This window comes from Oncorhynchus clarkii, chromosome 2, assembly GCF_045791955.1.
Source record: "Oncorhynchus clarkii lewisi isolate Uvic-CL-2024 chromosome 2, UVic_Ocla_1.0, whole genome shotgun sequence".
NCBI classification, from domain to species: Eukaryota; Metazoa; Chordata; class Actinopteri; order Salmoniformes; family Salmonidae; genus Oncorhynchus; species Oncorhynchus clarkii.
In genome coordinates this window covers 62,239,480-62,256,012 of record NC_092148.1, presented here as the reverse complement: position 1 = coordinate 62,256,012, position 16,533 = coordinate 62,239,480, and the positions used below count along the sequence as shown (strand labels likewise).

The following is a 16,533-nucleotide window of genomic DNA, read 5'->3' as shown; positions in this document are numbered from 1 at the left end:
GTGTGGCCTACCTCTTGGTCCTAGACGTTTCCACTTCACAATAACAGTTGACCAGGGTAGCTCTATCAGGGCAAAAATTTGACAAACTGACTTGACGGTGCCACGCTGAAAGTCTCTTCAGTACAGGCCACTGACAATGTTTAACTATGGAGATTGCATGACTGTGTGCTCATTTTTATACACCTGTCCACATACTTTTGGCCATATAGTGTATGTCTGTATGTATACAGTGCATTCGGAAAGTATTTAGACCCCTTGACTTTTTTTTACATTTTGTTACGTTACAGCCTTATTCTAAAATTTGTAAACTAAAAAACAGAAATATCACATTTACATAAGTATTCAGACCGTTTACTCAGTACTTTGTTGAAGCACCTTTGGCAGCGATTACAGCCTTGAGTCTTCTTGGGTATGACGCTACAAGCTTGGCACACCTGTATTTGGGGAGTTTCTCACATTCTTCTCTGCAGATCCTCTCAAGCTCTGTCAGGTTGGATGGGGAGTGTCGCTGCACAGGTATTTTCAGGTCTCTCCAGAGAAGTCCAATCGGGTTCAAGTCCGGGCTCTGGCTGGGCCACTCAAGAACATTCAGAGACTTGTCCCAAAGCCACTCCTGCATTGTCTTGGCTGTGTGCTTAGTGTCATTGTCCTGATGGAAGGAAAACCTTTGCCCCAGTCTGAGATCCTGAGCGCTCTGGAGCAGGTTTTCATCAAGGATCTCTCTGTACTTTGCTCCATTCATCTTTCCCTCAACCCTGACTGGTCTCCCAGTCCCTGCCGCTGAAACATATCCACACAGCGTGATGCTGCCACCACCATGCTTCACCGTAGGGATGGTGCCAGGTTTCCTCCAGACGTGACGCTTGGCATTCAGGACAAAGAGTTCAATCTTGGTTTCAACAGACCAGAGAATCTTGTTTCTCATGGTCAGAGTCCTGTAGATGCCTTTTGGCAAACTCCAAGCAAGCTGTCATGTGCCTTTAACTGAGAAGTGGATTCCGTCTGGCACTCTGGAACTCTGGAGCTCTCTCAGAGTGACCATCGGGTTCTTGGTCATCTCCCTGACCAAGGCCCTTCTCCCCCGATTGCTCAGTTTGGCCGGGCGGCCAGCTCTTGGAAAAGTCTTGGTGATTCCAAACTTCTTCCATTTAAGAATGATGAAGGCCACCGTGTTCTTGGGGACCTTCAATGCTGAAGATATTTTTTGGTACCCTTCCCCAGATCTGTGCCCCGACACAATCCTGTCTCGGAGCTCTACGGACAATTCCTTCAACCTCATGGCTTGGTTTTTGCTCTGACATGCACTGTCAACTGTGGGACCTTATATAGACAGGTGTGTGCCTTTCCAAATCATGTCCAATCAATTGAATTTACCACAAATGGACTCCAAGCAAGTTGTAGAAACATCTCAAGGATGACCAATGGAAACAGGATGCACCTGAGCTCAATTTCGAGTCTTATAGCAAAGGGTCTGAATACTTATGTAAATAATGTATTTCTGATTTTTATTTGTAATAAATGTGCAAAATACTCTAAAAAACTGTTTTCTCTTTGTCATTATGGGGTAATTTGTGTAGATTGACAAGTATTTTTTTTATTTAATCCATTTTAGAATAAGTCTGTAATGTAATAAAATGTGGAAAAAGTGAAGCGGTCTGAATACTTTCCAAATGCACTGTACATAGTATATACTGTATTACCGCCTCAAAATAACCTGGGGGTGAGTGGAGCTGCTTTTCTCGTATGTCTGCATTGTTGGCGTCCCCCCAATATAAACTGTGTGTTTAGCCTGATAGAGTCATGAATTTTCCTTCTGGAAGGACCTGAGACAAACTGTTTAAATGTGTTATTGATGGCTAAAAGGACTGTATTGGTTGGGGGAAGCTCTGTTTAAGTTGGCCGATGGAGGGCAAAAAAGGTGGAGAGGTCCAAAATGATAAAAATATACTGTATGTATGCAGACATTCATCTTCTGTTTATTTTAAACTCACTGCCCCATGGTATATGGATTCTCAGAACCACTTATGGTGCATATTTAAGTCCTTGGAAATGTTATATCACGCATAACCATGTGCATGTGCTGTGGTGCAGTTTTCACATTCATTCTTGTTCATGCATTATTTGTTATACTTGTAGCCTATGTGTCTTTGTCAAACACTGTGTTGAAGTGTAGAGTAGTGTAGTGTGTATTAGTTGCAGCTTGTGTACTAGATCTATTCAGTTGATAGTTAAAGATTTAACTTTGCCTCTGACAAATTAAAGTACCACCCTGTGTAAATGGATTCATTGCTTTCAGAGAAGGTTGGAATGGGCTTAGTTGTCTCTATATCCCTTGTGTTCAGTGGAAAATGTGAACACTTTTTGTAATGGAACCTAGGGCTGGGCGGTTTACCGTATTTTACTATATACCGGTATTTATGCACAGACCGGTTTTTGTTTTTACTTTACCTTCTATGACGGTATTTTAATGTTGTGTTTGTTAAATGTAATACGCTGTGTGTAACGTCCATTTTTATAGTTTACTCCGCTACTTGAATCATCCCTCTCTCCTCTCTCTCTCTTCACGCCGCTTTCCACACAGACCTAGCCCCGGCTCCTGTCACTCAAGGAGCGCATTTGTTGTTGCTTGACCAACGAGACACTTTCATACAGTCTGCATGGTCAATGCAGCACATGCAAGAACGTTGATGACAATGATGCAGTTGTCACTTTGATCAATATACATCCACAAGCGTTCTATAATTACAATTATTAGTTTGTGTTTCTTACATCTGCAAACAGCTAGTTTGTATTTTCTTAGCAAGTTAAGCTACATCGTGTTAGCCACTAATGCTAATCGCTAGCTAACTAGCTAATACAAGTACTGAGTAAACGTGGGCTTAAATCAGCATGTTGTTTGTGCAGCAGTATCTTCTAAATCAAAGAGGAATAGACTAAGCATGAATACGTTGGCTATTTGAATAAAGATGTAATGTTGTCAAAGATTATAGCGTCTCCTAGGAAACACTGCACATTAATTTGGTTCCTACCCTGTCACAATAACTCATCCATGGCATCTTCATTTGTTGTCATGTCAAACAACACTGTATTCAAAGTGCCCACTATTATTTATATTCTAACTATATAATTATAATAAACATTCTATTTCCATGATTCCAAAAGTTCACTCAAGGGTTTTGATTAAAACGCAATTGCAACATTTGGTTAAAAATAAGGCCTAGTATTTTTGCCCATATCGTGGCAGTGTGGAAATTATCTCATATGAGTGCAGGAAATGCCGAAATTGATGGAAATGCAGGAAATAATTTTAGGTTGAAGTTGAATTGAACAGTATAAAACAATCAGAATGGAGAAGGACCCATTGAAATCACTTAGAATATGTTTTGCCACCCTAAGGTCACACACTAATCTTAAAGCAAATTTAGAACTTTAAATATTAAAAAAACAAACATAAAATACCATCATACCATCAAAAAATGTGAAAAATACCATTGATATAATATTTTTGCCACATCACCCAGCCCTAAAGGAACCCCAGTAAAGAGCCTGATGTGTGAGGTGTGGACCTGATAGAGAGAGGAGGGAGTACAGATGGAGAAGAGGGTGATGAAGGAAGAGAGTAAGTTGCCAGCGAGGAAGAATTATCGTTTGGGTGGAGAGTCGGGATTGATGTGGGAGTGGTGCGATGACAAAGAGTTGGAAGAATAGAAGCGGAGAGGACAGAGGCTATGGTTCTAGGTGCTAGACTCTCCTGACACTGTGAACTTGGCTGTCCTGTGAAATAAATAAGTGGTTCGTGTTTATGGCTAGGATTGGTGTTTGTGTTTCAGAGTGATTAGGTTTGCGTGTGTGTGAGTATGTCTGAAAGAGGTTATACGTGTTTATAGCCAAAGCCACCTCCCCTCTCTTCCTCCTGCCCTATACTCCCAGCTACAGAAATAAACATCACCCCACAGACTGACAGACTGCACGCTTTTGTCTGGGACTGAATTCCAGAGTCTCAGGGATGTGATATTTCTATGGCCCTAAGCCAAACAGACAGTCATGTACTTAACCCCCTCACAGTGGGTTTTGACCAGAAGTGGCACCTCGTCTTGACAACGCTTCGCTCCGCTTGCAATTTGCATAAAGTAGAGCAGAGCTCAACTTTTTCTACCACTCCGCTAGCAGGGATCTCGCCGTTCACCTTCCCACAATCCCTTGCACATTTCTCTGCATGCATGCCCTCATTGAAAATGAAGGGGGTTGGGACTTCTCCTGCCAAATTCCTTGTTGGTAAAAACTGTGTTACTCTTTCCCACTCTCTGGTAAGGAGTCCTATACATATACACCCCCTCTCCCAAATCCCTCTCTCCCTATTTCTCTGTCTCCCTCTCTGTCACTTTCTCTCTCTCCCCCTCTCTCCCTCCCTCCCTCTCTCTCTCTCTCTCTCTCTCTCTCTCTCTCTCTCTCTCTCGCTCTCTCTCTCTCTCTCTCTCTCTCTCTTCCTCCTATTATGGATATTCACATACTTAATTAATGTATTAATGTATACGCACGCACTAATTTGTATAAATAAAGTCAGGATGTTCTGATCTGTCATAGGAGAGCCTTGGTTTTGTATTTCTCCATCCTACAGCAGCCTTTATAAATAAACAGCAACATGGCAGGAAGCAAACCTCTCAGTGTGCTACTCTGTGCCTTGGCTGGGCCTGAGGTGAGACGGGAAGAGAGAGAAAGTGAAAATTTTAATGTATGTATGGGGTGGGGGGTGGGGTGGGGGGGGGGGGGCATCCCTCTAATCTCTCCACTGGGCCTTAGATGGAGTGGGAGAGGACAGACATCTGATAATGAACTGGGTGACCCTGTATTTGAGAAAACCTTACTACTTTTATCTGAGTGGTTGAAAGTGAGCCACAATGACTGTGGTTGAGTAATGTATCAAGGTCTGTGCATTCATTCGGAAGTGTATGTTTTCCTCGATGTTTGAGCCAGAGCATTGTTGTGTCTGTGTGGTCTGTCTGCAGGTGTACCTGAAGGCCCCTATGATCCTGAATGGAGTGTGTGTGACCTGGAAGGGCTGCATAGACCTGCAGCGCTTGGATGGGATGGGCTGTCTGGAGTTCGATGAGGAGAGAGCACAGGTACTGTATCATACCATTACATTACACCCCCAGGTCTCCAACCACATCAACACAAAACACACAACTAGATAGAACAATTGGCTACAGTATATACACACATTGACATACACCTCTAGACAAACTACTTTTGAATGACTTAACTTAAACTCAACTAAGCAGGTTGCGCCCCTACCCCTATCCATATACAAATAAAACACCCACTCACCGGTCCAAACAAACTGTGTGTCTCTGTGTGTCTCTCCCACTCTGTGTGCGTTCAGCATGAGGATGCCCTGGCGCTAGCATCCTTTGAGGAGTCGCGTAGGAGGACCCGGGACTTTGAGGACAGAGACCGCTCGCACCGAGAGGACCTGGAGGTGAGATGGGCTGGACTGACTGACAGGCCTGGATGGGGTGGTGATGTCCCCCCTAGTCACATGATTAATGCTAACGCTAAGAAGTATTGTTGGAATATGATGATTGGTTGTGTCCCCTGTGTGTTTGTTACCATGCGAACTCTTATTGTGTGAATAACCCATTTAGTTTTTTATATTTACCATTAACACAATCAAGAACTCATTGTGTGTTTGTCTGAGAGGGGGTGTGTGTGTGTGTGTGTGTGTGTGTGTGTGTGTGTGTGTGTATTTCATCTTGAAGCATTTTTATGGTATGTAGGTTTAGTGCATGAAGAGTTTATTCATGATTAGAACACACAGACCCTAAATGCAACCCCTCTAAGATGAAAACCAAATTGTGTTTTTTTAGGACCCTGTGGCATCAAAAATCTGGGACTGATGGCATTCAAGGACCAGGGTCTGTCTTCTTTGCTTTTCAATGTCCCTCTGTCATGCACTAAACCCTGTGTGTGTGTGTGTGTGTGTGTGGTGTCTGTGTGAGTGTGTTTGTGAATCAACACGAGAGCATGTGCATGTATGTGAACAATTTGAAGTATCTGAGTCTGCCTGTTTTAGTGCCTGCATGTGCAGAGAGGGAGAGAATGAGTGAATGACAGAAAGAGAGAAAGAAAGTTACATATGAACTGTATCTGTTGAGTTAACACACTGTGTAATGAATGCTTAGTGATAATGTGGGTTCCTTCCCTCTCAACCCCATAAACTGTCTCAGGGTCAGTCATATGAATATGCTTTATGGATTTTTTTATGCATTTTATGATAGTGGGACGTGTGCAGGTCAGGACATCCTACCAGGGTATAAGCTGGAAGACTGGAAGGCAGACCCCCCACACACACTTTCCCCCAGTGCCTAATGGAGAACAGACCTCCACACACACACCACCCACCACACCCTGCTGCCGGAGGAGTACGCTGCAAGGCCTGCTGGGACATATCTGCCACAGCTTGGCAGCACATGATGAGGGAGAGGGAGGGAGGGAGATCTGAAACAGGGCTTTCATGTTCACATCTAGTATTTCTTACCTCAGAAACATACCTTCCAGCTCCCTCAGGAAGAATTGTCTCTTTTCTTCTGAAAATCTATAAGGCAATGCTCTTTATGGAGATGTTATGTATTGGTCAAAGAAAAATAACATATCATTATTTTCTCTACTGACATCGAGCCTGGAGGAGATAGTCTCAAACAGAACCGTGTGTGGAAGGTGTGCACGTCGTCAACGTATGACATATCCTGTATTCTAACGGAAGACTTTCCATGTGTTTCATTCTCAAATACTGACTGTGGTGGAAACATGAAACCCCCTAATCATTTTCATTACATTTAAATGGTTTTTAAAAAATTCCAAGTTACAGTATGTCGTCTCATAAACTGCTGTGATCCAACATTTTCTGATTGGACTGTAGCATTTAGCGATTTCTTTAATTAGTGAATCCCCTTGCTCTGCTGTCATCTCAGGGAAGGAGATAGATGCTATTGTTGGTTTTATTTTAGATAAAGATTTGCATTTGGACATCAGGACCCTGTTTTTATGTGATATGGGCGCCTGGCCCTTGAGTACATTCAGCCGTTGCATTTCTGTGGTCTGAACTTCTACTCAGTCCACTATAACTCAAGGCCAACAGCACAATGACAGTCTGCCATCAGTGGTAGCTGGGAGGCCTCTTAAAGGTTTAGAAACCTGTCATTTAGTTCAGAAATCACAGCTCTTCTCTAGCAGGGATGTCAGTGTCAGCTCTTGAGAATGTATGTCTAAGTACAGCATATGGTTAATTCCTCTGCTGTGTGGCCTGTACTTGTTCTGATCACTGTATGATGAATATATATAATTAATATTGTCCAGGTTTTATGTTTTTCCTGTGTGTGTGCATGCGTGCGCATGTGCGTGTGAGAGCGATTCAGGACAGGACAGTGATGGCCATCTAGATGATTGATGAAGATAAGATGGATGCAGAAGAAATGGTCCAGTGTTCATTAGGCCCCATTCTGCTGGTGGAGTTAGAGGATGAATGATGTGCTGCCAGTAAAAGTATTAATATAGCATTAGTATTGATTTTTATTAGGATTCCTGTCTGCCCTGCCTAATCTCAGCTCTATTGACTTGTGGTACAGGCTAGCGCTCTGCCGGCTGGCTCAATGATCGATCACTGTGCTTGTCCTCTCCTCTCCAGCCATCCCCACTCCCCCTGTAACTATGACAGCACTCCACTCAGGGCTGAGGCTTTACTGTAACGCTTCTCCTCAAAATAATCATATTTTGTCTGTAGAGTAGTTGCTGCACTTCACACAGTATATTATTACATATAAAAGTTGAATACTTCCTGATGTTTCTTTATAGTACTCCTTAACTCTGCTTGTCTTGGAGGTTGGTCCTGTTCACATTGCATGGTGTGTGGCCTGAGACATAGTTTTTTCTTCAACTATTACCAAACCGTAACTGGTGTATTTGGCTCACTGACTCAAGGACAGCTCTGACGCCTTCCGTTTGTAATCTGGGTGAATATGAGTGATAACTAAGGCAGAAGCATTCGTGTGTATGTGTGTTTGTGTGTGTGTCCATGCATATGTGTGTTGTTGTTGTCAAAATAACTCTGCAACTACTGAGTAAAACTTTGATCGGCCAGTTCATAAAATCTTGTTAAGTTCATCAAAATCTTCTTAAATTATTTATATTTAACTATAGGGCTATTAATTGTTTTGAAGACACTCTATTTACATTTATGATTCTGAAGTGGAAAAATGGATGAGCATCAGTGTCTCATTTAGGATTAAAGTAGTAGACTGAACCAGGGTTAGAAGGAGCTATTATGGTGAGTCATTTGGATGACGACTACATGCCATTTCAGCTGAGAGACCAGCGTCTGCTTTCTCCCTCTGTCTGCCTGTCTGTCTGCCTGTCTGTCCTTCTGTTTCACAGATATCTATGTTGGGAGAGATGTAGACGCAGACACATAAACATATGTATCTGTGACAGGCAGACGAGTCATTTTTTATTTTTAAAGCATGTTATGTTGAAGACTTCCCCGACGACTAATGACTGTCTGCTATTCGGCCCAAAAAAGAAAATCCATTTTTAGCCTCAGCTGGAAGCTCTCTGGTGCCCTCTGCTGAATATACTGTATGACATATACTGCACTCACTTTTGCCCCATCTAAGGCCATTCTCAACACATTACACACACACACACTCATGATATTGTGTGCTATATTAAATCTGCCCCTCCCTCCATCTCTCTCTCCCTGTGCCAACAGCCCAGGCGACAGCAGGACCTCAGCCCTGGCACCAACATGGGCAACAACTCTGATGATCACAAGATGCGCTAGAGGCCAGAGAGACGCAGGGGGGTGGGGTCAAGGTGACCTGTCCATCGTACTAGGCCAGTCTCACACCCTGTCACCAAGCTGTTAACTGGAGAGACCAAAGTCCACATTGCTAGGGATTTGGGGGTGGGTGGGGGTGGGGCCCTTTTTAATTTTAAGAAGGGACTGGGTGAGGTGGGTGTCCATTTTTAAGTGTGGTGTAAGAGGATCGACCCAAACCTCCTTGTCTTCGGGGGGGTTTTGCACTATCTGATACATTCAGTTTAGTACCCACATTGCCTTCTGTATGCATGGAGCACCTGCCTACCTATGTTTTCTTTTGTCCCTCTATGCAAGCTATTTCGGCAGCACTTTCTTTTACAATGCTTTATAAATAGGAAATTACTGGGTGATTAAATGGAACACATTTGTTATTAAATAATTACATATTCTTCCTAAATTGTTACATTTCTAATAATTCCAAATATCTTCCATCTTCCTTATTGTTTCCCATAAAGTGAGTTTCAAATCAGGTAGCAACCTGAGGAGCACTGAGCATAAATGTAATTCACGCTAAATTCTAATCTATTGATAATTACAATCAGAAGCTGAAGCAATAACAAAGCATCCACCCTGCCCCTGTTTGGGTAAAAAGCTGAGGGATGGGGCTAGAGAAATGTAACCACTCTCAAATTCATAGACAGAGCTATGGATGCAAGGACTGACTATCCATAATATCAAAATTATAGTTTTAACCATGTTTTGAGGCTGTATAGTCTTTGTTTACATTTATTTTGTTTCGAAACATTGGAGTAAAACAAGCTTCCCACTGGGCACACACTGATTAAATCAATGTTGTTTCAACATAATTCAATTAAATTACGTTGAACCAACGTAGAATAAACTTTGAATTGACATCTGTGCCCAGTGGGTTATATTTTGGGTTCTGATGCGGCAAGACAGTTGAACTAAGCTTATGAGGCATTTATAAATTACATTCTTCAAGAATCAATGGGTATGTATCATTAATTTTCACTACATGACAAAAAGTATGTGGACACCTTCTTATCAAACATCTCATTCCAACATCATGGGCATTAATATGGAGTTGGTCCCCCCTTTGCTGCTATAACAATCTCCACTCTTCTGGGAAGGCTTTCCACTAGATGTTGGAACATTGCTGCGGGGACTTCGTTTCCACTCAGCCACAAAAGCATTAGTGAGGTCGGGCACTGATATTGGGCGATTAGGCCTGGCTCGCAGTCGGCGTTCTAATTCATCCCAAAGGTGTTCGATGGGGTTGAGGTCAGGCCTCTGTGCAGGCCAGTCAAGTTCTTCCACACCGATCTCAACAAGCCATTTCTATATGGACCTCGCTTTGTGCACGAGGGCATTATCATGCTGAAACAGATAAGGGCCTTCCACAAACTGTTGCCACAAAGTTAGAAGCACAGAATCGTCTAGAATGTCATTGTACGCTGTAGTGTTAAGGTTTCCCTTCACTGGAACTAAGGGGCCTAGCCCGAACCATGAAAAACAGCCCCAGACCATTATTCCTGGCACTATTCATTTGGGAAGGTAGCGTTCTCCTGGCATCCACCAAACCCAGATTTGTCCTTCGGACTGCCAGATGGTGACGTGTGATTCAGCACTCGCTGGTCCCGTTCTGTGAGCTTGTGTGGCCTACCACTTCGTGCCTGAGCCGTTGTTGCTCCTAGAAGTTTCCACTTCACAATAACAGCACTTGCAGTTGACCGGGGCAGCTTTAGAAATTTTACGAACTGACTTGTTGGGAAGTTGGCATCCTATGACAGTTCCATGTTGAAAGTCACTGAGCTCTTCAGTACGGGCCATTCTATTACCAATGTTTGTCTATGAAGATTGCACATCCACTAATATGAAGGGGTGTCCACATACTTTTGGCCAAATAGTTTATATGTCCAAAAATGAATGTAGCAACTATAGTTTGGAAATAGGCCTTTTTTGGTTCCAGATAGAAGAACCATTTTTGATTTCATGTAGAACCCTCTGTGGGAAGGGTTCTACCTGGAACCAAAAAGGGTTCTATCTAGTTCCAGAAAGGGTTTAAAAAAGGGTTCTCCTATGGGGACAGCCGAAATAACCCTTTTATGTTCCAGATAGCACCTTCAAGTACAAATAGTTACCAATCAATCACCTATTTATTTTGTATTTATAAAGGACTATAAAAGATTGCTTAACAGCTATAATTTATCATATTATAGCACTATTTTAATGAAATTGTATTTTTTATTATTTTATTCATGTTTTGTGTGAAAGTCATGATGTTTACTTTTTTTATTTCTTTTCTCTATATATAAATACTGTATTTGTATGTCTTTATGCTATTGTAAGGGATATCAGTAGAATATGTAAAGTTGTGTTCAAGAAAAGTTACTTTTTCAAAGAGACTGTTGATTTGCCGGATGAGGAAGGTCTATCAACCTCAGCGCTTTCTGTCTTCCTGTCTCCTCCATGTTAGCAGCATATTTTAACAGTCTTTGAACATGACTCTAGCAGCACATAGCGCACAATGAGGTCAGTGTCTCTGAGCTCGCTCTTTGGAAGTCGAGGCAAAGAGGCTTTCTCCTCTGCATAGTTTTTTTTTATTATTCTCTTTATTTCACATTTCATCCAGATCAGAGTTTGTAACGTCTAAGCAGTAACTTTCTCTTTTTTTGATCCATTGCGGCTTCATTCCAGAGGTTTGTCGCACATTTTGATCCAGCTCTGGAATCTATCTCCCTGAAAATTATGCAAGGACACAGCAACATTATCTCACTAACTTACCCTCCAGTTTTGTTTGGTATGTTTCAGGTAATCTGAATATCTTTGAGTTTCATAAACTATTGTGCTGTTGTCAGTGTTTCTTCCTCTTTACAGGAATACACTTTTAACAGTTTATTCACCTGAATTTGTCTGTACTGGGGATTAGAGAGAGCAACATCTTTAAAGAGATTGAAGACTCTCTATTGCAATAAATGATGTGTGTAAACCCTGAATGGCTAACACGGGGTGCTGTATTGAAGCCACCATGCAGCCATCTTGGTACTCCTTCTCCGTTGTAAAAGATTTAGGAAGGTATAGAAATTCATTTATTAATGCCTACATTTGTTTTTGACACATTTATTCTATTACAGACACATTAACGCATACTTTTAAATTATATGCGAGTTTAAAAAAAAAATAAAATGAATAATCTCTAAAAACTTTTTTTTTAGAGTGTACTAATGTTACTGTCCCCACTACAACAAATACTGTAGAATAATTCATTCCTATAGATACGGTAAAGAGGTCAATCGAACTTGACCAAAACAATGGAATTGCCATGGAAACGTGTGGGGGAAAGGGCCAAGGGGGAAAAAGAGCCTTAGGCTATTGTTTATATGTGTATTTCACACTATGTTGAGGTGAAAATCGCAGTATAACGCTTTTATGGATGTCAACCCCAACACATGTTCATGTCATCTTTACCAATAAATTGCATTACAGTTAAAAACGAATTTGACTACCACCAACGATTTCTGTATGCTAGCTATATTTCTGTATGCTAGCTATAGTTCTGTATGCTAGCTATATTTCTGTACGCTAGCTATAGTTCTGTATGCTAGCTATATTTCTGTATGCTAGCTATATTTCTGTATGCTAGCTATATTTCTGTATGCTAGCTATATTTCTGTATTCTAGCTATAGTTCTGTATTCTAGCTATAGTTCTGTATGCTAGCTATATTTCTGTATGCTAGCTATATTTCTGTATGCTAGCTATATTTCTGTATTCTAGCTATAGTTCTGTATTCTAGCTATAGTTCTGTATGCTAGCTATATTTCTGTATGCTAGCTATATTTATGTATGCTAGCTATAGTTCTGTATGCTAGCTATAGTTCTGTATGCTAGCTATATTTCTGTATGCTAGCTATATTTATGTATGCTAGCTATAGTTCTGTATGCTAGCTATATTTATGTATGCTAGCTATATTTATGTATGCTCGCTATAGTTCTGTATGCTAGCTATAGTTCTGTATGCTAGCTATATTTCTGTATGCTAGCTATATTTCTGTATGCTAGCTATAGTTCTGTATGCTAGCTATATTTATGTATGCTAGCTATAGTTCTGTATGCTAGCTATAGTTCTGTATGCTAGCTATAGTTCTGTATGCTAGCTATAGTTCTATATGCTAGCTATATTTCTGTATGCTAGCAATAGTTCTGTATGCTAGCTATATTTCTGTATGCTAGCTATAGTTCTGTATGCTCGCTATAGTTCTGTATGCTAGCTATAGTTCTGTATGCTAGCTATAGTTCTGTATGCTAGCTATAGTTCTGTATGCTAGCTATAGTTCTGTATGCTAGCTATAGTTCTGTATGCTAGCTATATTTCTGTATGCTAGCTATGCTCACCAGCTTATACGAACAGGAGTTAGCATATAGCAGTCACATCTTCTAAACCTGAAAAGGGTCAACTTCTACAGACAAATATATCCAAATTGGATTTAAGAAACGACATTGTGTACCTGCTACAATACGTATATAATGACGGATTTGATGAATACTCACTTTGTTAGATCAGATTTGTTGACTGTGCGCCAATCTGGCATATGGAACGTCTGCATTCCATTGACTCCTTTAACACATCTATGGAGGACTGCTCCTACTGGGTAGTGCCAATATGGTTGACCGGTGGCTTCAAATGCTCTCAATAGCCAATACATAGAATCAGCAATCCAGGGTTTATAAAAATCATTGATTGCAATCCAGCACTGTTTCAACCAGTCATGAAATATTGGGATGAAATAGACCAAGAGTCAGTCTGGGGCTCAATAAACTGCATATGAAATTAAAGGAGAGCTCTATGGTCAAGTCTAGCAGCAGTGATGAACCTGTGGTATTCTTCCATTCATTTCTAATGCATCAGCTCAGTATTTTATTCAAAGTTAATTTGCTTTCATTTGAAGAAAGAGGAAAGGTGGAGGAAGAAGCCTATGTTTTGTAAAGGGACAAACGTTAGACAGCAAGTTGTAAGATGTTGTTGTGCAGGTCAGAAATAATGGGGTTTAGGTGGACAGAGGGAGAGGCAGTGGGTTGTCACACTTTGCTATCAAAGCAAGTTCTAATTTCATACTGCATGGGATTGTATTTCCTTGAGTTAGGTTCTTATGTTTTTATCTCAAATACTTCTAGAACACATATTTGCATAATGTTTCACATCCCACTAATGATGCCATTCATTTACATCTCATAAAAACAATGTGTAAGGCCTTGTTGCTTTAGTGTATCAAAGATTTACACAGTCAGTCATCTCAAGGTAGCATACCAATGTGGGTAACAGGAACGAACATGTTTACGTTATCTTCCATAGACCTTTGTGATGTTTAAACAATGTGTACAGTATTTCACAATATTCTGGGAGCTCTATTTCAAGTGGTTTGTTTGATATCTACTCCAGTGTAGAGATTACCTGATTAAAGTGTCAGTGTACAAAACATGTTGGACACTCAGAAACTAACTGGCCTACCTCCAGCAGCAACCAAAAACAAATAGAAATCTTGGGTATTTTTTACTCCACGATTTTGTGAATCTTTATTTCATTTAAATGTTTGTTACAGATGTAGGATCATCATTTGAACCAGTTTGCTACAGCAGGAAAATTATCCTGCAGCAACAGGAAATGTGAATTACTATGTGGATTTTAATGAATGGACATTTTTGTAAGGGTTGATAAATGTTTCTTAAGGGAAATACATCTCAAATACACAACACGTTTTAAATGTTGTGCATTGCAGGAAAGTTATCCTGCAACAGGGCGATCAAATTAAGATCCTACATCTGTAAATGGTGTGATCTGTGTGCATGAGGTCAGGAATGTCCAAAACACTGGAGTTATGATATACCCTACCTAGTGATGGTGTCCCAGCCTAGATTTCCAACATAAGTGATTACAATCCCTGGAGAACAGGCCCTCCTCTCGTCTCTCCCTTCATGTGTAGGCCTACTCCCCAGAGCCCCAGCTAGCTGGTACCCCTGTCTGAGCTTCTCCCGTCACTTTAATGCTGGCATTAATGCTGGCAATAACACCAGAGACTGTCCTAGTTATTTTTTATAAATTGTTTATTTTATTATTTGTTTTAAGTTATTGATACAGGTTGACCTTTGTTTTGTTCAGGTTACGCAATGAAGAACTGTGTATTTCTGTGTTTAATGGCCTATCTTTTAACATTTTACTGAATAATTTAGGTTTCTTTCTCTCTGTTTTATGGTTTAGCTTGTATGGCTTGTTTTGTTAAGGGGAAACTTAAATATGAAATGTTGAATTTAACATGTTTCTTAATAAATTTGTAACAATCGTTGTACTTGGTCTTCTGCCTTTTTAAGAATCACTCTTACCAATAACAGTCATTTATTACTGACTTTAAAACTGTCTATAGCGCACACTTTTGATTGGTATTGTACAGTTGAAGTTGGAAGTTTACATACACTTAGGTTGGAGTCATTAAAACTTGATTTTCAACCACTCCACAAATGTCTTGTTAACAAACTATAGTTTGGGCAAGTTGGTTAGGACATCTGACACAAGTAATTTTTCCAACAATTGTTTACAGACAGATTAACTCACTTTAAAATTCACTGTGTCACAATTCCAGTGGGTCTGAAGTTAACATACACTAAGTTAACTGTGCCTTTAAACAGCTTGGAAAATTCCAGAAATTATGTCATGGCTTTAGAAGCTTCTGATAGGCCAATTGACATAATTTGAGTCAATTGGAGATGTACCTGTGGATGTATTTCAAGGCCTACCTTCAAACTCAGTGCCTCTTTGCTTGACATTGTGGGAAAATCAAAAGAAATCAGCCAGGACCTAAAAAAAAAGATTGTAGACCTCCACAAGTCTGGTTCATCCTTGGGAGCAATGTCCAAACACCTGACGGTACCACGTTCATCTGTACAAACAATAGTACGCAAGTATAAACACCATGGGACCATGCAGCCGTTATACCGCTCAGGAAGGAGATGCGTTCTGTCTCCTAGAGATGAACGTACTTTGGTGCGAAAAGTGCAAATCAATCCCAGAACAACAGCAAAAGACCTTGTGAAGATGCTGGAGGAAACGGGTACAAAAGTATCTATATCCACAGTAAAACGAGTCCTATATCGACATATCCTGAAAGGCCACTCAGCAAGGAAGAAGCAACTGCTACCAACACGCCATAAAAAAGACAGACTATGGTTTGCAACTGCACATGGGGACAAATATCGTACTTTTTGGAAAAATGTCCTCTGGTCTGATGAAATAGAACTGTTTGGCCATAATGACCATTGTTATGTTTGGAAGGAAAAGGGGGATGCTTGCAAGCCGAAGAACACCATCCCAACCGTGAAGCACAGGGGTGACAGCATCCTGTTGTGGGGGTGCTTTGCTGCAGGAGGGACTGGGGGACTTCACAAAATAGATGGCATCATGAGGAAAGACAAGTATGTGGATATATTGAAGCAACATCTCAAGACATCAGTCAGAAAGTTAAAGCTTGTTCGCAAATGGGTCTTCCAAATGGACAATGACCCCAAGCATACTTCCAAAGTTGTGGCATAATGGCTTAAGGACAACAAAGTCAAGGTATTGGAGTGGCCATCACAAAGCCCTGACCTCAATCCTATAGAAAATTTGTGGGCAGAACTGAAAAACCGTGTGCGAGCAAGGAGGCCTAC

General features: G+C 40.9%; 1 protein-coding gene across 3 annotated transcripts in view; it reads left to right on the top strand.

Moving 5' to 3' along the window:
* The window catches only part of LOC139371267 (core-binding factor subunit beta-like), a 46,325-nt gene extending 31,148 nt beyond the window's left edge, over positions 1-15,177 (top strand). The window contains exons 4-7 of one of the 3 annotated variants that reach the window (XM_071111559.1): positions 5,007-5,123; positions 5,384-5,479; positions 5,868-5,915; positions 8,765-15,177. In XM_071111559.1, coding sequence (XP_070967660.1) covers positions 5,007-5,123; positions 5,384-5,479; positions 5,868-5,897 — 243 coding nt within the window. In that variant the 3' untranslated portion in view covers positions 5,898-5,915; positions 8,765-15,177. Of the gene's footprint in view, positions 1-5,006; positions 5,124-5,383; positions 5,480-5,867 lie in introns of all 3 variants that reach the window. The other 2 variants (XM_071111543.1, XM_071111553.1) reach the window with 2 other exon arrangements.
* Positions 15,178-16,533: the final 1,356 nt, after the last annotated feature.